The sequence below is a fragment of the Symphodus melops genome, assembly GCF_947650265.1.
Source record: "Symphodus melops genome assembly, chromosome: 7".
Lineage (NCBI taxonomy): Eukaryota > Metazoa > Chordata > Actinopteri > Labriformes > Labridae > Symphodus > Symphodus melops.
The window spans coordinates 11,505,395-11,528,646 of NC_136697.1; the positions used below are offsets into that span (position 1 = coordinate 11,505,395).

General features: G+C 39.1%; 1 protein-coding gene across 1 annotated transcript; it reads right to left on the minus strand.

The window, feature by feature from the left end:
* Positions 1-4,098: 4,098 nt before the first annotated feature.
* On the minus strand, positions 4,099-23,041 carry scp2a (sterol carrier protein 2a). Its single transcript, XM_079348758.1, has 16 exons — positions 22,888-23,041; positions 21,045-21,102; positions 20,845-20,916; positions 19,990-20,121; positions 19,596-19,660; positions 19,258-19,384; positions 19,103-19,166; positions 18,901-18,987; positions 18,637-18,787; positions 17,936-18,083; positions 16,828-16,935; positions 13,688-13,841; positions 10,783-10,879; positions 8,757-8,886; positions 7,697-7,776; positions 4,099-4,603 (listed from the first exon to the last, which is right to left on the minus strand). Exons 1-16 carry the CDS (start codon positions 22,939-22,941, stop codon positions 4,508-4,510), a joined length of 1,623 nt encoding a protein of 540 aa, XP_079204884.1. The 5' UTR covers positions 22,942-23,041; the 3' UTR covers positions 4,099-4,507.
* Between the last annotated feature and the right edge of the window lie 211 nt (positions 23,042-23,252).

The following is a 23,252-nucleotide window of genomic DNA, read 5'->3' on the forward strand; positions in this document are numbered from 1 at the left end:
AATGAAACTCTGCCGACTCGCTCCCCTATTTGTGTGAAATATCAGATACCTCTTAGCTTTCTCTGAAGGAGCTGCAACTTAGAGTGAACCGTGGTTGCCTGACCTTTTTTAACATTTAATGACTGTCTGTATAAAGGTAAATCATTGGCATAACAACATGTTCATTCACAGCATAGTTATTATTTTCCTTTCTCCTGCTAAAGTATAAAAAGCCTTTTAAGTTGACTTGAGGCCGACCAAACCTGAAACACTCAGCTGACATGGAGCAGTTTCATCTTATCCCACCTCACCACTTTGTGTTTGTTACAGTTTATATCTTAAGACCCATTAGCCCACTGCTTATGGTCAGTGAAACAGGTCAGCCAAGCAGCTCGGGCAGCATTCGAATATCCTCCTGAGACCCAGGAAAAAAAAGTTTTTAGATATGGATTTTTTTTTTTAACATAAATTTAGTGTTTGGGCAGCTAAAAACAACTTGCAAAAAAAATTATATAAAAACTTAATTTTTTTAACAATTTTCAACACGTCCACTGTAGTGGACAACGGGACATTGAGGTTCTAAAATGGAACCTATTTTAAAGCCAAGTTTTAACAAGTAAAATTAATTTTAAATACTCACTACATTACAATACTAAATACAAAATAACTGTTAACGTGGATTTTCCCTTCTTTTCTCTTTATAAGCATTGCATTATCTACTTCTATTCTTTGCACATTGGAATATGGTCACTAGATTTCATTGGTTTTAAATGTCAAACATTTAATGGCCAATAATGAATTCGGAAAGCAGCCTGTAACATCCACTACAGCGCAATACCTCAACAAATAAGGAGAAGTTCACTTTGACACTCTTTTGTTTGGACTTGTACACTTATTGGCCACTCCTATGATTTTTTTTTAATTAACCATTTGACTGAAGATGGTCTTTCAGGAAGCACCCCGAGTTTTTGGAGATGCAGAGGAACCTGTTAAAGTTGTTGCATCTCACACAGCATTATTATTCACCAGCTAGTCAAATTCTAAAGTGTACGTCTCTGTAACACCCCCTTGCAAGTCCAGTCTGCTCTGATTAGTAAATACCAACAAAAAAATTGTATTGAATCAATGCATTTTTCTGAGGATTTAGCAATGGGATTCTTTCAGAGGACTGGCTTTACATGTTTTGAAAAATATACAGGAAAACACACTTTTAGCAACACGGGTCTTTAAACAAGTTGTCCACATTAATTGTTTCATTTAGTTTAAAAAGAAAATATTGGGATCTTTAAGCTAAAACACATTTTTGTAAAATAATATGCATATCTGCATGGACTACACGCACTATGTGTTGGTCTTGGCCAACGTAGGGTGATGGTACACTTCTATTGGTTCACTTGTTCTGGGTCTTTATCTGAATTTCCCTCTTTGTCTCATTGTCTTTCTTTGGATTCTCATCTTCTGACTTGTTTCTGAGTCTTCCCCAATGATCCTTTAAAGAATCCCTTCTGCCTCTCTCCTAGAGCTATCCACTAACCAGACAAGACACAAACACAAGTACAATGTCCTGACGTCCACCACAGTGGATGTTTAGAAATTGTGTGTTCTTTGTATTAAAATAAACAAACTCTGTTCTGAAAACTTACTCATGTGTTCCTAGGATGCTTACTTACATTAAAAAAGTAAAAATATAACATTTAAAAAAGTTATTATAGTTAATATAAAAAATGTGCTTATCTTTTATCTTTTCATAAAATGTACAAATCTGAATAGCAGCCACTTGCTAAAAATTATTTAAAATCACTTAGCAAGGCCACACCCCCTCACATGTGATGACATTTTAAAGCTCCAGTTGTCCTCTCTAAAGGACAACAGAATTTAATAGAGTCACATGAATAGCATTAGAGATAGAAACACAAATACAATGTCCACTACAGTGGACAAAAATGAATTGCTGGGTCTCAGGAGGATATAAGCGTTCGGCCAGCTGGAAACCTGGCAGAGGGACAAAACTGGGGATGGGCTGAAGAGAGTTAGCTGGATATGAGCATTGAGGTAGGCAGGCTGTATCTGGCAGAAGGTTGATGGGGGGCAATAAAACATGATGGCAATGTTGCCCAATTGCCATCACTAAACATAATATGGGGAAATCTCCTACCATAGATGAAGATGTTTAATCTCCTTTCTCATTTCTTGACACGCTGAAACCAAAATGCTTAAACACGTCAGATTTCAAATTGGGTATGGCCCAGGAGCATCCACAACTTTCAAACTCATTTCACTATTCTACCTCCCAACTAACACTGGTTTCAATTATTGTGGGGGGGGGGGGGGGGGGGGGTGTTTGGCTGCTCGTTGTCTGTCTGAAACGCTGTGCTTGTGTTGCTGCTTGTTATGTCCAGGACACTTTGGAAAAAGAGATTTTTAATCTCAATGAATTTCTCTTCCTGGTTAAATAAAGGTTATATAGAAAAAGTCTCTCTGAGGTTCTTAGGTCCAATCACAATAACTTCTTAGTGCAGCAAAAAGTTTCTGGTCATCCAGGTCATGATGTCCTTGAGGCAGGCTTCCAATTTACGTAATTGATTGGTGTCTTCTGGCTTAATTGATACGTATAGCCGAGTATCGTCTGCATAGCAATGAGTGCTTCCTCATAATACTACCTAGAGGACGCATATATAATGTAAAAAGAATTGGTCCAAGCCATAGACTGTAAAAATAAGGCCAAGCACTGATCCTTGAGACACTCCATGGCTAACTTTGGTGGCATAGAGGACTCATCATGAACATGCACAAACTGAGATCTGTCTGATAAATAGGATTTAAACCAGCTTAAAGCAGTCCCTGTAACTCCAAGTAATTGTTCTAGTCTCTATAACAGGATTTGATGGTCAATCGTGTCAAAAGTAGCACGAAGATCTAACAGGACGAGATAGAAGTCCCCTGTCTGAGGCTAACAGAAGATCATTTGTTACTCTAACTAGTGCAGTCTCAGTGCTATGGTAAGCTCTAAATCCCGACTGGAACTCCTCCAACAGGCTGTTGTCATGGATAAAGTCACACATTAGCCACTACTTTCTCTAAGACCTTAGAGATAAAAGGAAGGTTAGATATAGGAGAAACAGTCGAGGCTCGAATCAGAATTTGGAACTGTTTGTGCTCTATCCGAATTATAGGAGGAATCAACACTGTCTCTTTGAAATCGTTACTGCTGAGGACTAAAGGAATTGATGGTTCAATGGAGCTATGACTCTCTGTCAGCTTGGCTACAGTGCTGAAGAGGTATCTAGGATTGTTTTTATTTTCTTCAATAAGAGACGAGTAATAGGCAGTGCGGGCCTGCCGTAGAGCTTTCATATATCTATTATGACTATCTTTGCCAAATTAAACGAGATTCTATCGTTTTGGTGGAGCGCCAAATTCTTTCAAATTTACGTGACGTTAGTTTTAGAGTACGGGTTTCTGAGTTGTACCATGGAGCTGATCTCTGTCATATGATAACCTTCTGTTTTAGGAGGGCGATTGAATCCAGAGTAACTCTCAGTAACTCCACCACACTATCAACAAACGGATTCAGCTGAGAGGGACTAAAGTGATTATAGGAGTTTTCAACTGGGTTAGGGCATGGTACTGAATCAAAAGCAGCTGAAATAGCTTCCTTAAATTTAGCTTCAGCCCTATCAGATAAACTTCTAGAGAGCACTATTTTATTAAGAGGAGTTTATGCTGGTAAGAAGAAGTCAAACGTTACTAAGAATTAAATTATGAATTATGCACATTTTAGAAAAGTTAAAAACAAGGTTGTAATAACACACATGAAGTCGAGCCTGAACGAAAGACTTTGAAAGTGCTCATGAGCTGTCAGCGCTCTGTCATCATGAAGTTTTAAGGGTACAAATGAAGATTCCAAAGTGTTGGTTCAATGTTTTTTTTTTTTTTGTATTTTACTAAAATAAGAACTGATTTAGTAGTATTAGTATTCTAGTTCTGAAATATTTCTGTTCTGTTGAATTCATCAGTTAAACTAAACATTAGAGCTGAGAGGTGCTAATAACACAAGACCCATACAGAATGATGAAAAGATAATAATTGTTGATGTGACTATTGAAGAGCCTTCAAAAGTTGTAATGTTAGCACATGATTTATTTGTAAAAATCAGAAAACTGTTTTCATTTACAGACACATATTGTATACAAACGTATCTATCCAACTGGCTGAGCCAAAAATTGACTTTTACCACCAGTGTAATTATCAATAATTAAACACTAAACAGAAGACATTTAAAGGCACAGTTAGTTTTTAGAGAGGACAATTATTCAAACAGAGGAATCACAACAACTGTGAATGCACTATCGCAGCAGCTCACTGTGCCAGTTAAAATCAGACAATAAGATGACGAATGGAGATCCAACAGGAACACTTGTGTTGCAGCTGAAATTAAAACTTTATGGACACATTATAAATGAACTATAAAATTATAACTCATTGCTTCCTAATGTGTAGCTCATGATAAAGTGTTGCATCACAGCTCTCACAGTTTGGCTTTGCCAAGTGTAACCTGGAGGTTCTGCAGCTTCATGGCCATGCTCATGTTCCCCGTAATCTTCAGTTTGCCTTTAAAGAACGCCTGAGGAGAAAAAAAAAAGAAAAAGAAAAGACAATTAACTTAATTATTGCACTTCAAACGTATCATTTTAACACTCAAAACATACTGTAAGTAAATTATACATTTTTTGATCATAATACAAATGGAATGAGTTTAAAATGATTAAAGGAGGCAATCATTAAGTGCATATGTAACATCTAAACTGACCAATCAGAGCTGACATCCCTGCGTCATGTTTCTGTGCTCTGAAAGCCAGTCAATTATAAACCTGAGCAGGGCTGTACTGAACTGAGCATAGTGTATTTCCACGTACTGACATTTATCTCTACATAATTGCACGCACGTCACTTAACAGCAATCTGCACAAAAAAAATAAAATAAATGTGCAAAGGCAGAAACATTCTGTTCAGTTTAAATCTCTGAGATGTTCTCTGGTATATTTAACAGGATCTCAATTAGCTTTGTTGAGTCATTAATAACAATCTCTACATATGCAACCTTTATTCCCTCTTCGTAGATGAAAAGGTCACAGCGCTGAACAAAGAATACGCGTTCACTTCTTAGTCACTGGTCTTAAAGATGAAGTCCTTAATATTTCCTCATTTATGGGGATTTTTGCAGACAAATTTTAACCTGACTTCACACAGAGATTTTCCTGCCAGTCTCTTAGAAATTTTTCCACTGTGACCACAGCAGGAAATATCAAAGAAAAATCACCCCCAGTGAGCGAGACTCTAGGCTTTGACGCTTTGAAGACGTGTGAATAACTACTTTGGAAAATGTCAGGGGATTGCCATCCTGCAATGTTCGTGTTATTTCCGGCTTCATTATGTAAAAACAGCTTCTGTAAAACTAAAAGTCAGGCCATCACTCACTCCACACATTCAGAAAAGTATTTTCATCTTTTGTTTCTGAGCAGGAGGAACTGCCTGTACTGTAAATGTGACAGGCAGGGAACAGGAGGAGGTGAAGAAATAGAAGACACAAGTGAATTATTATAAAATGACAGAACCTGTAGTGATGTAGACGGGTATCAAATTATAATATGAAGTTTCATCATGAGTTGCCTCCAGGGTGAATTTGAAGGGCTCTTTCTAGGAAGCTCTAGAAAGAGCCTCGGTCTGAAGATAGAACATTTAATGACACAACAAGAGACATGAAGCATGACAGACAGTCACAGCCATCATTAAAAACACTTCAAGATGAAACTTTATATTAAATATTTACGTCGATATACTGTGAATATGCAGCGGAGAATTGATGAATAATCAGTCTGAGAAGCTTAAACAAGCATCAGTCAGCAGAAAGCTTCTGCTCCCTCTTCTTTGCCTAAGTGGTGCTCAGTATACTGACTGATTAAATTACTTAGAAGAATAAAAACATCAATTGAATCTCACACCACTAAACTCTCTCGCGGAGATGGGGTATTTGGAAAATGAAAACCCTTCTAGGATTTGTTGCTGCACTAATTTTGCTCCCCTACCTTTGAAATCAATATTTGTTCTTGGGCTGTCAGGTCCCCCTGCCAAGAACAGTTTTTGGTTGGTTTTCAAATTTGAGCAACTGAAGAGGCTCAAAACTTCAAATATTTGAACCAGTGGGATGTTTTTTTTAAATGTTTTAATTGTGAGTTTACCAAGGCATGGCATCCAAAAGCCTCAAGATCAAATACACACAAATGATGGAAAACCACCGTACCCCCTTCACGCCTGTCCAACACGGGGTCCAGAGCCTTCAGTCGATCTGCATCCCACCTCTGGAACTCCCTCCCACCTCACAGCCTCACATCTTTTTAAACTGGCATATTCAGTCTGATCATTCCCTTCTTCTCTCCCCAGTCTCACAAATCCACTACATCCTGTAATTTGTATTTTATGTACATTTTATTGATGTAATTGTAACTTTGCTGTTTTTATCTTTTACTTTGTAAGGTGACCTTGAGAGTTTTGAAAGATGCCTTTAAATAAAATGCAGTGCAGCGTGATGTGCTGAAGAGAAAGAAAGATGTCTGATTGCCAGTTTTTTTCCTTTGTGCTGTATCTCTTTTTTATATGTATTGTGTGATAATAATAACAATATCACAAATCTGTGATCTTTATTCATCTGAATTCATGGCCATGCCAGCACAATGAAAACGTGTACATCCAGAGTAAAGAGGATTCATTACTTGAGTTTCCTGTTGCTGTAAGGATTACACTGATGGGCTAAATGGAAATGTGTTCATACAGAAAGCATCCAACTGGATTAAGTTGGTCAACACAGACGCTAATCTGGCAGACAGGCATGTATTTAGGCTTTAAAAAAAAGCAGACGGCTCTTAGTGAACACATGTATAAGAACACACAACAGATGGATTCATGTGCTCAAACAACCTGCACCTCAACATTAAAAAGACTGTTTGACAACTTGATGAACGATTCTTTCACGTAGCTCAATTGCTTTGAATAAAACGTTGTTTTTTTTCCATCACATGCTTATGTTTAGGCTGTCAATCAAACTTTAGGGCGGACTTACTGACCAGCTGGACCAGAAAGCTGTGAGCTGTATCCAAATGTACTGAGGTCTGGTTTGTTTAATCATCATTCAATCCATCGGGGATCAGGGTTTTTTTTAGAAAAGCTATCTGACATCCTGTAGAAGCTATAATGTAAAGATGAAACTCAAACCACAACATCACTACTGGACTGAAGTGATTTGCTCTCTGAAAGCTAATTAATACTCTTAATGATGCTTCTGCAACAAAACATTGAGAAAAACGTCCATGAAAGTCAGACGAGTGAAACAAAGCAACACGGTTGGGAAGTCCTGTTCTGTAAAACAAAATGCTTCTATTTGTCCACTTTCTTTGCTTTTACAGGATACTGTTGCAGTCTAAACTAATATTGCTCATCATTAGTTATGTGTGTGAGTGTGAGTGAGTGGGGCATGACATCTGAGAGCCACAGGTCAGATTCAAACCCAGGCCACCCGCTTTGAGGACCACAGTCTCTGAATGTATATGGGGTGCACACTAACCACTAACCCACCGGCATCTCATCTCTTCTCTCAGAGAAGTTCAGCATGACATGTTTACAGTACATTTGTGAAAGATAAAGTGAAATAATGTTTACACACCGTCTGTGGGTTCAACTTTCCAGTCATCAGATCCAGAAGATCTACATCACTCATGGATAAGGTGCAGTCTGCCTTTTTACCTGAAAGAAGAGTGTATTTAAAGGCCATTGCCTTAGACTCAAGTGTATGACATTCAAGTGTAGTTTTGCTTTGAATATTCAAGGTCACATATCCTCCTTTTCAACAAGTTTAAATAAGTCTCAGAGCTCTCCAAAACATGTTTGTGAAGTTTCTTGTTGTAAATCCACTCTGATCCTGTATTTAATCATGCCTCTATCACAGCCCTGCTCAGAACAGGCTGTTTCTGCGTCTGTAGCTTTAAATGCAAATAAGCTGCATTTGACCTCACCCAATGGTTTAGGGTGAGAAGGCAGACACAAACACCTAGCTGTGGGAGTGTCACCCATCTGGGGGAGGGGCTACTGCCCTTAGTGAGGTCACAAAGGGAAAATCTCCAAACGGGGTGTTTGAACACACATTTTCTGAAAAGGAGAGCAGGCAAAAGATGGAGAGGATGGACTTTTCTCATCACTGGGGGGTTTATAGAAATGCTCAGGGCACAAATTGGTGTTCGAAAAAATTTTTTTTGAAGGAACAACCCCGCCACTTTAAAATAACCATATTATAAAATGTTGTTGTAAATTATGGATGGATGAATGGATGGATGGATAAATGCAGAAATAGATAGATACTTATCTGGCTTTCTAAGAACTAAATGCCTTCATGTCTCACAGTCAGCCTGTTAAATCTGAATATAGCTGTACCATTTCCATAAAAAACACAGCATTACAAAGATGTATTGTAATGCTTAAATGAAAGAGTGGAAAGAAATGAAAACATTTCTGTGAAAATGATGTTTACCGTATGTATATACATGTATAATCAGACCCTTTATTTGAAATGGATTGGCTGATGAAGGCCTTCTGTAAAAAGCTTAAATTACAAACTTTCAAAAAGAGTGAGCGCATAAAACCTTCACCTTATTGGCATGCAGTGTTGTGTTTGAAGCGACTTTTAAGTAAGAAGATAAAGTAAGAGAATTTTTTTGGGGGTTACAAACCTGGATCATTGGAGACAGAACCTTTGCCATTTTTCACGTCGACGATCCATGTTGCCTCTTTCCCTTCTGGTCCATCCTTTACTTTAAAGGCAAACACTCCACCAATCTTTTTGACAAGCTGCTCGCCTTCCTGCAGTAGAGTGGAGAGGGCTTTTAAGTTGCAGGTAATAACTCTTGTCACATAATGAAGACTTATAGAAAAAGTCATCACCTTTCAAAAATTATATCAAATCATGCCGCAGCTTATTCAACTTTAGAAGCTCATGAGATAACACGAGTACAATTAAAATCAATACACACAAACATATTAGTCCATACACACAATCCACTTGAGACATGCTGGTATTTCAGCAGCCCTACAGCAAATTAACAGATCGCAACCACGTCATTCCCCTGTCCTGTCATCAACGTCAGTCACAGGGTGTAATTGGTCAATTTGTAGCAAATCACAGGTTTAACTCACTAGGTTGGCTTTACTGATATAACAATGATTCTGATGTTGTGTCATGTGACGCCGTCAAGGAAAGGACGTCTCATGTCTCTTAAAGGGATACTTCACCCATTTACATGAAGCTGTGTATCATTAGAAACATGGTAGTAGTGTTGAAAGTTTTCTTCATGTGATGCAAAAAGCGTCATATTGCATCACATGAAGAAAACTTCCAGGCAAAGAAAAACGTTTTTCTCGTCTCAGGGCAAAATGAGGGCTGGATATACGACCATTCAACACTACTACCATGTTTCTAATGATACACAGCTTCATGCAAATGGGTGAAGTATCCCTTTAAAACTGATTTCCTCGGTCCTCTCTCCTCGGCTTCATTTCCTCCGTGCATCTCTGATGGGCGGGACTAAGACGCAAGTGGCAGAGACAACTTGGTGGACACTCGATGCAAATAAGAGAACCGAATGCGCCTTAAGAGTTGGAGCTGAGGTGGGTCCTTAAGCCTCCTGACAAACAGCTACACTGTGGAATATATTCAAAAACAATCCTCTCAGAGACACAGTAAATAAAAGGAACCCTTTAGGGCTGGATCGGTACCCTTTGCACCCCAACAGAAGGGTACCAAAAAAGTAGGCCGTGATGGATTAAAATGTCTGCACAAATCCTTTGTGCCAGTTCTGCCCAACTCTGAGTCTATTTGTCATGTGGTGTTTCTACTCAGCTTGAGAAACTCTTTCGCCGGTTAGAAGTCCTCCTCACAGTCTTAAACCTCAGGAGCTCTTTTAAGAGCAAAGACACTTTTTAAATAACTTTCATCTTTATAAGGATCTAGTCTGAACTTTGAGGGGAAATTCTGAGAAAATGTCCAGACGATTCTTAGAATTGTGTCACTAGGAGCAACTCTTAGTACTTAAGAAGTTCGTAAAAATGTGCCCAGGTCTTTTTTAGCCGCCTCAAGCGAACACTCGAGAAATTTTTTGGAAATGCCGCAATGGCCTAATTTCTTCAACACTGTTGTTTGTTGCTTGGTCCAATCACTGTAGTGCATACAATCCAAAACAGTGAGTCATTGATGAATATGAAGGTCAGTATCACTGCTTATAAAAAAGTAAGACAACAAATGTGTTACATGGTCCTGAACTGATCATTGCTGCTTTTAATGTTCAGGTAATGATGCAGTTTAGTTTCTTTAGTTACACATACTTTCAGAAGGTCAGCACTTTGTTCTGAGGTTCCTTAACTGTTTAAACTTATTTTCTTTCCTATCCATCTATCTATCTTCTTACAAAACGGAATGGATTTGCACACAATCTGTAGCTAAAAGCATCTAAAGAACAGAAATTGCCCTCTGTTGTCCAAGTGAAAGAAGATAGAATGATAGCATCATGTGAGTCTGATAGCTGAGCAGTGCGGAGTGCATTGTTACATTTACATGATATCAGACCATTAGTGGAACAAAAGGAAGAAATGAGGATCTAGGATATGGATGCAATCGGTTGTGAATATACGCTTCCCACCGGATCAAACCAAGAGAAACTTCATAGAGATGTTGCCTGAGATGGTTACAGTGTGTTTTGTTACCTCGTGTAGATGTTTCTCCATCTCTTTGAATACGGGATAAGCTTTAAACCCCTCCAGTCCGCTGCCTGAGCTGGTGGGAACTGCAGCAACATGGGACCTGAGAGAGAGAGAGAGAGAGAGAGAGAGAGAGAGAGAGAGAGAGAGAGAGAGAGAGAGAGAGAGAGAGAGAGAGAGAGAGAGAGAGAGAGAGAGAGAGAGAGAGAGAGAGAGAGAGAGAGAGAGAGACACAGAGTGAGAGAGAGAGAGAGAGAGAGAGACACAGAGTGAGAGAGAGAGAGAGAGATTTTGCCAGTGTATTTCTTTGAATCACTAAACTCAATTTCTGAGAAATAGTTTATTTTTCCCTTGCAATGTTGAATTGTACAATATTCTTTATTACTTGTAAACTGCAGTAGAAAGGACAATTTCAACAAGCGTATGTCTTATTGTACCTTATTTGAGCCCAGCATATGACACAACTGAAATACACTGATTTATTGACAGTTGTGAAAGAATAAAAAACTGAAGCTGGCACATGAAGTAAATTGAAACAAATCAGCGTTGTGACAGTGTTTAAAGAGTTTCCTGAACAGAATGTTCAACAGGCTATGACAAGGCAGGAAAACCAAGCAGCAACCTCTGGAAATGAAAGCCAATGCTAAGTGCAAAAACCTGCAGTTAGTAGAGGGTCTGCTTGAAGCTGGCACCTCGAGCCCCGGAAGATAAATAAACACCATGTTCCAATGTCCGAAATTAACACGTCAACAGCCTGGTACTGAAAAACGGTATTGGTCTGATTAGTTATCACCCTCATGAGCACACACTGTACTTGGTGTGAATTTGATCAGTTTTGATTTTATGAGCAATACAAGTTGTGCTAGTAAAGCACAAGGTGAAACTGATTTACAGGTGGGCACGGTGCACTGGTTTATAGAGAGGATTAAAACCTGCCTCAGCTCCGTCTCTTATGATGTCGAAAGGTTAGGCTGAGACAGGATTTCCAACTTGGTGGCTGCAGCCAATGAGCCTCTGAAGCCCCCTGCAGTAGTAGATGGATGACGTCTCTCAGGCTTTGTTCATTAACATTACAGTCTATGAGAAAAACTCAGTCCTGTCCACCTTGTCTCACTTCGATCAATGTTCAGTTTAAGACAGCTGCTTTATTTAACCCTCACTATGAAGGCAGCTTTAACAATAGAATTATACTCATTATTTGTTTAGCTGAAATCAGTTTTAAATCAATACAATTATTTCCAAATCATTATTTTGTAAATAGTAAATAGCCAGGTTGTTACAACATCACAATGACGTCATGGTATTAGCCGGAGGAATAATCATGAGCGAGGAGTAGGTGACATAGAAGTCCTTTTGTTGTGTTGTTCAGGGACAAAATAAAAGTACTGTTAAGAGTAAGTCTACCGTATACCTGCTGCCACTGCCCATCAACAACATGTTGCTAACCTCAAAACACAGCTCGCACAACAAGCAGGGCTAATTATTATAGCTGTTATACGTTTTGCTGTTTCATGACATGTAAATAATAACAGTCATGCAGAGATCAGTTATCTAGTTTGGTTGACAGTCACTGTCAATTGTGTGCTGTAGGTTCACTACATTATTGGCCATGACCCCAGCTGTTCATGGCTGTCCTCTGTCCTTGCCACAGCTGGCCGACAACATTAAAGGCATCGAAGGACTTGTTTGCCCTTAGTCTTTCTTTATTATACAAAGCCAGACTCAGATTGACTGTGGATGTACAAGATCTTTGATCCAAATGTTAAACTGCTACTTGATCATCTTTTCATTTGGAGTACAATTGTTCAGCAGCTGAAAGAAGTGTCCTCTAACACATGGTGCTGGGTCATGCTTGCTGTGACTTTTGATGAGTTTCCTGCTGATCTTTATCTTGGAGACCTTTTGAATATTCTGTTTGACTCTTTGGTAGAATGATAAGGCTCATCATGATCAAAAGCCCTGACTACATCAGTGTTTTTTCTCCATGGCCTTAAATGAAAAATCCTTTTCATTTCACCTCATCAGGGACATTTTGTGAAAACCTCACAGAGCCACTGAGTGTCACAGGATGAAGGTTAGACTGTTAGAGAGTTGGCCTGGAACAAGGACGTGTAAGTACAGCTTGGACTGATATTGAGCTTGAAGAAGGCCGTCAATTTACCATTCAACTGGACTCCCAATTTATATGCTCAAGTTTCTTTTTATTTGATCTCCTGTGTTTGGCTGTAGGTCATTTGAAACATTTATAGTTTACTGTGTTTTCGTATTATCCTCTTTTTATGTATTGTTGTTTAGATTGGGGGGACTGTAAGTTTTTGCATTTCGCTTTTGTTCTGCTTTTCTTTTTTTTTGTAGCATTTCTTTTTAAACTGTTTTGTTGTCATGATTTCTTTAGCTGATAGTTTACAAAATATATATTTTGTATTTATTTTGGGTTTTTTTTCTACTTCTTTTGATATTTCAGTCTGATCTATTTTGTTTGATTGTACATGTTTTTTGTTGTATTACAGTATAATAAGTAAACTGTCTTCATCAGTGTTACAAAATAAGAATTTTGAAAAAGTTTATTTTTATTACTTTCATTCATGTATTGTTTTTTCTTATGGCATGTTTGCCTTTATGAGATTTATAAATGCAGCTGAAGAGAGACAGAAAGAGCTGGCAGTAAGGGATGGGGGACGACATGCAGCAAAGGGCCAAGGTCGGACTCAAACCCACAGCTGCAGTGACGAGGACTACAGCCTCTGTACAAAGGGCACATGACAGAGTTTGGTTGTTTTATTCTACTTTGAGTATGTTGTCTTGTTCTACTGTTTGTGTATGGTTGAATTTATGTTCAGCTTTGCAAAATGTTAGTTGTATTACTTGATAAAAAAAATGATAATAAATAATATAATAACTTCCTCCTCACCTGGCCTCCTGAGGGAATCCCATCCTGTACAGAGCGACCACCACAGCCCCTCCTAAGCCGATGTTGTGCTGCAGAGCCACTTTAGCTCCAGGGACCTGCCTCCTGTCCGCCTGGCCGCGGAGCTGCCAGCACAGCTCTGCACACTGCGCCAGACCTGACAGAGGGTGAAGACAGAGAGAAAGAGAAGAGGGTCATGCAATACGTGAATTATTGAGGAGGATTTGGTTTAGAATGAATTTAAGATAAAGTTTCCTCTCTGTGGCTGACAAGATATAAGACATAAGAAGTGAACTCTGATTTCAAGAGTGAAACCAAAAACTACAATCCCTGTATCTCCAACTATACATCATTGGATCCAAAATCAAAAATAATTGCATGAAGCCTACTTCTGAATTGATTTAACGCCTCAGTTAATTTTCCTGTTGTTTATGTCACAGCATGACATTCATTTAGTCATGTATGGCTCTTTTCAGAGTAAAACAAGACGTATGCTTTACAGTAGCAACCTGTGCTTGACAAAAAGTTACCATGTTGCCCTGTGAATGAGGACCAAGGCTTAGCATAGTTTATCCACACCCTCTTCCAAATATGGTCGCCTCTGGTCCCCCCCCCCCAAAAAAATGGCTCCAAAGCATTGAAGAATGTATGTCATTTACAAAAAACATTGATTACACTTTCATATTGATTGCATTCGAAACTTGTTTATGCTTCATACTGACTTATTTTGGGGCTTTTTATGCCTTCATTGCAGAGACAGGACAGTGGTTCGAGCCAGAAATCGGGGAGTGGGAGAGAGTAGGGAAGGAGATGCGGGAAAGGAGCCACAGGTCGGATTAAAGGAAGTGCAGACTCATAAGGTGTGTTTGTCACTTTAGTATCACTAAACAAAAACACGACAAATGTGAATGCTGTATGTATAGTATTAACCTGAAGAGAAACGCTTTGGTTTCCGTGTGAAGACACTCTTCAAGTGTTGTACACCATCTCCTGTCTGACAAACTGAATCCTAATCTGACACTCGCTCACTAATCTGGGCATGGACAGCTCTTCCTGTACTGACATTATGTCTAAGTATTTCATCCCTCTAAATGAGCTTTACATTTCTCCATTATTCCTACAAGCTAACAGTCTTACGGGTTTAAGACCTTTTAACCTATTGCATCCTTCATATTCTGCAGCACTCTGATTTTCTGCCTCCACCGAGGCAACTGGTCTAGATGCTAATTGGAAAATGAATCATCAGGCTGCTCATCCAATAAAGACCATGGGGCTTTTTATACACAATGAAAAGGAGCTTTAAATGATGTTTTTTCATTTACTGACCTCCAGCTAAAACTGTCTCAACAGAGAGATGGCAAAAGCTCCAATGAGTCTTTTCATTGCTAAAAGGTAAGTTCCTTCAGTAAACCAAGACTTACTGCTAAGGCTGTACATGGCAACACAGAAATGTCAGACCCTCCTAGTCTTGAGAGGGTCTCTGCACTGTTCCTTTAACACACCATCAGTCCTTTCACGCTCGCTGTGTTCGTAAGTCAGAGCTTCAAAACCAAGATTAGGAGCAACACCACGGATCAGACAGAGCTTAGGTGAATGGGCCACTCACACGCTGAGTGAGTGACCCAGGAGATAAGAGTCAGCACTGGGAAAGTCACTGTGGTGAAAGGAGACTGGCAGGTAGGAAGACGCAAAGAATGAAAAACACAGAGATACTGAATGAGGGTAAAAAGAAGAATATCCCTCTAACCCGTCTTGTTGTGAGTGTGTGTGTGTGTGTGTGTGAACGATTCAAAGCAACGTGAATGAACATTTGAAAAATCAGAGCTGCAAGAAAGAAGGTGAGGGCAAGTCAGCTACTCCGTCCGCTCAGTGACCTCCATCAACAGTTTAATATGGAAAGAGATTACACAGGAAGCTGCCGAGGTCACAGGCAGCTGCTCTCTCTCACATGTGAGCTTTAACAGAACCCATAAATATGAGACACACGCCACCTGGTGGACACTGAAGGCAATACTTGCATGTGTATCTGCTCCAAAAAGCCTCAACATTAGAATAATCAGAGGTATGAATCTTTAATGCACTAACCATGTGTATAAAGTCACTGTGCAAAAGATTGATGGAGAATATTTTCGAGTTCTTTTGCATGGGTTTTTATATTTTTGTTTTATTAATAATGCTGGAGGCAGCGATATATGTGTTAAATTCAAGCTAAAGAAGGATTTGCCCAACGGATGTCAAAGTATTTCAATTTTATGATAAAAGTATCATACACCTGATCAAATAGGGACATTCTTAGAAGTGAGCGAGTGAGGTTTGGGTAAATAAAAGTAAATTATCAGGTGTAACTTCCTGATTACATCCCAAAGACACTAAATGATAGAGGAGTTTATGTAAAACGTTTTGGTTTGAGGGCACTGGTAGCCTAGTGGTTTCAAATCCGACCTGTGGCTGCTTCCAGCGTGTCGTTCCCCACTCTCTGTCCCTCCCTCCCTGATTATCTAAATAAAGTCCCAAACATCACCCCCGAAATAACACTTTCAAAAAAGTGTTTTGGTTTGAAATCTAAGCGGACCAGAGGACACACATGTACGCATCGTAAGAGTGCCCCATGTTTTTTTTCTCCTCGTGTTTAAAGGTTCTGGGGTTATTGCTGAATGGTTCGTTTTTAAACTGCACAAATCAAGAAGTGTCTTCTTGGGAACATTTTTGAGAAAGTTTAAAGTTAGAAAATGAACAGTTGCTTTTATAACTTGAGCAAAGATGGCAGTTATATTTTGTATAGTGACTCAAACCTCAGCACTTAAGATTATAAGCACAGTTAACCAAGCAAAAAACACCCAATCAGTGAAAAACTAATGTGATAACAGTTATAGACCACATCCAGAGGCTTCAGTGATCAGCATGCCTATAAATTAAATCGCCGTAAAACAGAACTCGCACCAGCCTTTTCTCTCCGTGCCTGTGTGTTCATTTTTCTTCAACAATTTATTTTATTGTTCTGAGGATGCCCCATTTGTTCCACACAGCCATTAGCTGCTAATGCTTTTAACCTTGGCATTTTCCCCCCACACAACAGTCTAGACAGTGTTTATTTCACAGTGAACATCTAATGGTTCTCATCGGGAGTCAGAGGCCGGGCGTACCTGTTGCACCCAGAGGATGTCCTTTAGAGATCAGTCCACCGCTGGGGTTGACCACAAACTTTCCTCCGTATGTGTTGTCCCCTCTGTCGATCAGTTCTCCGGCTTTACCTACAGAGATTTGAGATACAGAGAGAAATTTAAAGTCAAGTAAATTTAAATTTAAAGTCCTATCTTTATCATCATCTTGTGAAAAAGATTTTCACAAAGTGAGTGCAAAGGTTGAAATGTAAACTAAGTGCTCCGCAGGCTCACTGCACTACCAAGCAGATAACATCTGTGTAAATTAGTGAATATTACAAAATTCGGAGAGACGTTGCCCCCCTTCCTATTCGAATAAGCCTCCTTCTATACTGTTTAACATCTCATCCAGAAAGACCAGCGTTAGTTGCCACACACAGTTAAAGTGGTGGTAAAACAGGGCCGATTGCGGACGTGCTCTTTCTGCAGAGTTTATGATGCTATTAGCACCCTTAGTGGATCTGACCCAAAGTGTATTAACAAAGCATTTTACTTTACTTAACTCACGGGGGAAATTCAGACTTAAGTGAAATAGATATATATAATTATAGATACATAATAGAAATAGGAATAAAGAAGACATATAGAAAAGATAAATGAGAAATATCAACAACAGCTAGCAGAATGGTGAGGACTGCACAGAGGTAAATTCCTGTGTTCAGTGAGACCTGTGGCCTTCAAGAGCACGTGTCTCCGTTATTCCGTTTGATCCTCTTTATTTCCCACAAGAATGGATAATCAGGGAGAGATATGTTGTGTATATTGTTCCACAGTCAAATGCCCTCATAACCCATCACGAAGAGAAAGACAATGATAGGCGAGGTTTCTGAGAATTGTGTAATCTCATTCAAAGTCTGGGTTATTTGAGGATTTATCTTCCTGGTTATGCATAGGGACAGACTGCTGACTGCACAACACAATATAGTCCCCACAGATTGCAGAACGCTTTAACAACTTATATTAGCAGAGCATTTAAAATCCAAATAATGAAGTGTCAAATATGTTTTCATCTGGATTTAAAGTGAATGGGTGGGAGGAGAGCGGGTGGAAAATGTGCAGGCTGGAGGATAAATGAGAGCCGCAGTCTTACCCTCCGGACAAAGGCCGAGGGCCTCGTACGTGATGAGCTCATTGGCTGAGAAGCAGTCGTGCAGCTCGACCACGTCAACGTCACTGGGCGTCAGTCCTGCGGCTTCGAAGCACTTCTTAGCAGCCACACGAGACATGTCATAGCCAACCTGTACAGAACAAAGAAGCCTGTTTAACGAATGAAATGATCTGAATTCAATTTAAAGGTCCTACATCATCATTTACACCTCAGACTTTGATTAGGAGTCAATATACAGCTGATAGTCTGGTTGAGCAAACATTACGAGGATTATTAAGAGGATTTTGCTCTTAAAGATTGAGAGAAATGGGGAAAATTCTTTAAATCGATATGACGAAGGACAGAAGGAGAAACTAGACTCAGTGGAGTGTGGGTTTTTTTTAAGCCAAAGATCTCTTTAAAAACATGCTTTGCAAGGCTGAGACATCTTTATTTAATCACAGGACACACGGTTTTCAGAGGAACCTTCACCATTTTTATCAGCTCTGCTCTCGTAGCGTACAGAAGAGTATGCTACGACCACAGGTCTTCAATAAAGACTTTAGCTACTTCAACTGAAGAATCTCTACAGGCAAATTAAAACCATCAATCGACAGACAGATTACGAGAATTAAAAAGTATTCACACGTTATCTGTTTCTTGAATTAGCACGACTGACATGGAGACTTTGGATGCCTTCTCACCATCTTAATGCAGCTGTTTTCTTCAAACGTGGACGAGAGGTCGGTCACCATCTCTTGAGCAACAATCTCCACAGCCTGCTTCTCCAGCTGGTGTTTCCTGACAAAGTCTTCACTGGCCAACACTGCTGCTCCTGCACCGTCTGATGTCGGGCTGCCGAGACGAGGACATCAGGAGAAACACAACTCAGGATATTTTGCTAGCATCAGTTCTGTCAAAGCTACACTCAAAAGAAGACACTTCCTGTCGATGACTGAGAGTCTCACCAGCACTGCAGCAGAGTCAGGTACTCAAACACCTTCCTGGAGTTCATCACCTGCTCCAAACTGTACTCATCCTGGAACTGGGAATACCTGCATGGTCGATGTAAACACTGGAGTCATTACTGCTAATGAAAACAATGAAGACTGGATATAGAGGTGCTTATTTCCAAGCGGTGATCAGCGTTTAGGGTTAGCATTGTCTTACGGGTTGTTGGTGGAATGCTTGTGGTTTTTCCACGCTATTTTAGCAAAGTGTTCAGGTTTTGTGCCTGAAAGAGAGTTCAAACAATTCACGATTAAGTATATAAAATGGACATTAATAATGGGACCTTTAGTATATGTATCTGTAGCCACATGTACCATATTTCTCCATGTGCTCCCTTCCAGCGTTGCCAAACATCTGAGGTGCTGCTGGAGCTGCTACCATGCCGTAGCGGTTGATCATCACCTCCATGTGCTTGTCCATCGGATTGGTCCGGTCCATAAACTAGAAATTGGTATTTTTCAAGAATTTCATCTTTGTTTAATCTTTACAAAGAGACATTGTTCGTCAAATATGACAGGAGAGTCTAGTGAATGTGCTTTAACACAGAAGCCCAAAGTGGACATTCATCCATACGTTTTATTGTGCATCTCTGTGCTCCACAAACAAAGATTATGACTACTTTTGTAACAATTAACAACAAAGAGTTTTGAACCTTTGAGGACAAGGAGCCCCTCTCCATCCGCTCAAAGCCCAGGGCAAGCACACAGTCTGCAAGACCTGCATGGGATGATGGAAAGGTAGACACACATTAATTTGACCTATTCCTGCAAAGGTTTTGCTGAAAAAAAGTTTTAAAAAAAAATGTCTTTACTTATTTGATAAGACATTGGATAGAGTATGAAACCAGAGAGAGAGAGAGAGAGAGAGAGAGAGAGAGAGAGAGAGAGAGAGAGAGAGAGAGAGAGAGAGAGAGAGAGAGAGAGAGAGAGAGAAAGAGAGAGAGAGAGAGAGAAAGAGAGAGAGGGGACATGAGGGAAAGTTTCTGATGACGCTGCTATTTTGTAAGATTTGGATTTCAGGTGGTTTATGTTTCATGAAGGACTCACCTCCCCGAACCAGCTGCCGAGCCATGAAGAGAGCGGTGGAGCCGGTGGAGCAGTTATTGTTGACATTGATGATGGGGATCCCCGTCAGGCCCAGGCTGTGGTAAATGGCTCTCTGCCCACATGTGGAGTCCCCTGAAGAAAGGAGAGAGGTGTCACATTTGTTTTAATTTTTTTTAAAAGGTACCACTTGAAAACCTAAGCACTGCCACAGTGCTAACCTCACTTCCTGGGACTCTTGACTTTGTGGCAGCCCATTTGCTGCACCATACTGTAATTAATTTCATTCAAGCATGTTGGTGCATGTGTGAATTTTAGGCCTTATGTTTGTAAAATAAATACAGACTACAAAAAATATTTTTTCAATTGAGGCATTAGCCTGTCTAGTTAATGAGTGGTTCAGGCTTAGGTTGCAGCGAGCTGCATAAATGGTTTGCAACGCAAAACATTAGTTAGAAAATGAAGAAGTGATAGTTTGATTAGCAAAGTGTGTATCTAAAGTTCTCTGAATGACATGCTGGCCATATCAAAAGGCTACAGAAACAACCAACTGAGTCCATGTGAGTTATTCTCGACACTGTACTGATAGCAGACATGCAGTGATTTAATCATTTCAAGATTAAAATCACAAATCTTTAAGGTACAATTTGGAGAAATTCTTATTATTTATTTTACTCCACAATACGAGACAATTTTTTCTTCTTTCATTATTTTTTTGTTTGTTTTTGTTACTAGATTCATAATCAAAGATGATGATGTACAGGGGACATCACACAAGTGTTGTGAAAGCACATCCTTTATTTCAGCAGGAACATTAACATGGGTCCTGATGATCAACTCATGTTCTGATGGTCTTACCGTAGACGTATCCTACACAGGCCTGTTCAATGGATGAATATGGAACTCCTGCATCTGCTAAAGCCTTCTGACCTAAGATGGGATGTAAAAATGAAGGGATGAAACAATTAATGTTATACAATAAGATCCCTTTCACAGATGCCCAGATATGATATCTTTACAGAGACTGAACAATGTCCATATTCTGTTCAGATAAGCACCTGCTTCCTTGGCCATATCAGGATAATCATAATCGCCTCGGACTCCAGGCTTGTCAAACTGCAGAAAAGAACGAGAATTTGAGAGATGGTGAGTGAGGTCAAAGAACAAAAGCATTCATATTCTTTTTCACTGTTTTTGTGTTAGGATGAGATATCAGAGTTGTTGTACATTTGAAGTTAAAAAAAAAAAAACATCACATTTTATAAGAACCTCTAAATTAGATCAATCTTGAAACTAAAGTTGAGGTACTGCCAAGGAATCTTTGTTTCTAAATAAGAGGATGAGGTGCTTTTCAATTTTACAACTAGTGAAATATTCGCCGGGCAAAAGATAAGATAAGATAATCCTTTATTCATCTCGCGAGCGGAGATGTTAAAGTAGTAATGTTAAGTTTTAAAGATACATCGATGTATTTTCAAAGACACTGGGTAAGACAATATCATTTCTGTCTATATAATATGTGTAATTTTGAAATGTCGTTATACGTGTCTTCCATAGAGCTACCAGTTCACCTCTTTTTTAATGTATATATTAATGTATATATATCTCATTATCCATGTCCGTGTTGACATAGTGTCGACTGAGGACTGTTAATGAAACACTAAACAATATTGGTGGATATCACTCAGGCCGAGTCACAACCCAAATCGCAGCTGAAGAAGTGGCACTGGTCTTTTGGAAGTTGTGCATAGTATTAGTATTCTGTTTCTCTGTCTTTTAATGCTCTTCTACTGTTTTTAACTGTTTACTGTGATTTTTTTTTACATGTAAAGTGCCTTTGAGCCCTCGTAAAAGCGCTTACAAATTAAATGTATTATTATTATTATTATTATTATTATTATTTATTACTTGAAAAGAACAAATCCTGCACACTGACACTGCTCTTACTAAGTATCATCAATTTATTATTAAAATCCCAGTGTCGGCCCCTCTGAACCTAAAGTTGGGAAGTTGTCCATGGTGAAATGATTGTGCCATGTAGGATTGTTTGCAAAGGTGCAAAACACCTTCTGAATAAAAATTCAAGTTTGCAAATGAAGGTGTGACTTTTAGAGAAATCAGCATGTCTAAGGATATAAAAATTAGTGACAGACTAAATACTGTTTTTTGTATGATGAACAGCACTATAGACATACACACATTTTTAAAGTAACATAAATTACAGATTTATTATTTCACTAAAAACATTTAACTAGATCATAGATACACATCTACACATTCAACAGCAGGGCTTTGATCGCAGTTCAGAAATGCAATAACTTATTTAATCAAAAATAAGGTATGTTATCATAGTGATATGTTTGTCCACCTTTAGAGGTTTTTTTATCTTTATATTTGACCTTGCTGTGAAATCATTAGGCTCGTCGATACCCTTGTAAACACTGGAGGTCCTGTGTTTTCATCATGTTAGCAGCACTGATGACCCTTAGCACAGTTTATACCTTTGTTAGCCATGAACTCTGGACTCAGATAGGACAAGGAGCACAGACAGCTGAGTACAGCGAACTTTCAAAGCAGACTTGTCGCAAGAAACATTATTTGAAAAATAAATAAATAAAAAACACTAACAATGTTATCAAGTGTAAGCTAACTTAGCTAGCTAATGTTTAATGTTTGAAGACTTTGTAGAGCGGCGACACAATACTAGAAACTATTTAAATAATAAATACTAGTGTCTGTAATAAAACTGGGATGTTGTGAAAGTATTAGATATTGTTTATTTTTTACAAGGAATACAGAAAATGCAATGCAAAGTAATGTTAGCCACTTTGGTTAGCCCCCGGTCTTACATGAGGTCTTTGTTGACGTTGATGGAAGACAAACAAAGTGAATTAACTTTACCTTTGTCATGCCCACACCGATGACAAACACCTTGTTCTTAACTGGTGGCGCCATGGTCGCTTCTCTTCAGCAGCTGGTTCAGAGAGACTGACAGTCAGCAGACTGACAGCTAACAAACTAGAGCAAAGATCGTGTATAAGGTGCAGATGATCACTTGGAGGGGGGACGACACCCGTCTGTCGGATAATATGCTGAATTGATAGCCTACTTCAAAAACTTCCCTCACTTTCTACAGTTTCAGAATATAGCAATTTATACAGGTTAAACATAAAAGTTTGCTGGAGGGGTTTTCTCGATTACAATATTTTCCACTGGACACGTTATCGTACTGCGTGACATTAACTCGGATTAAGTAAATGTAAAAG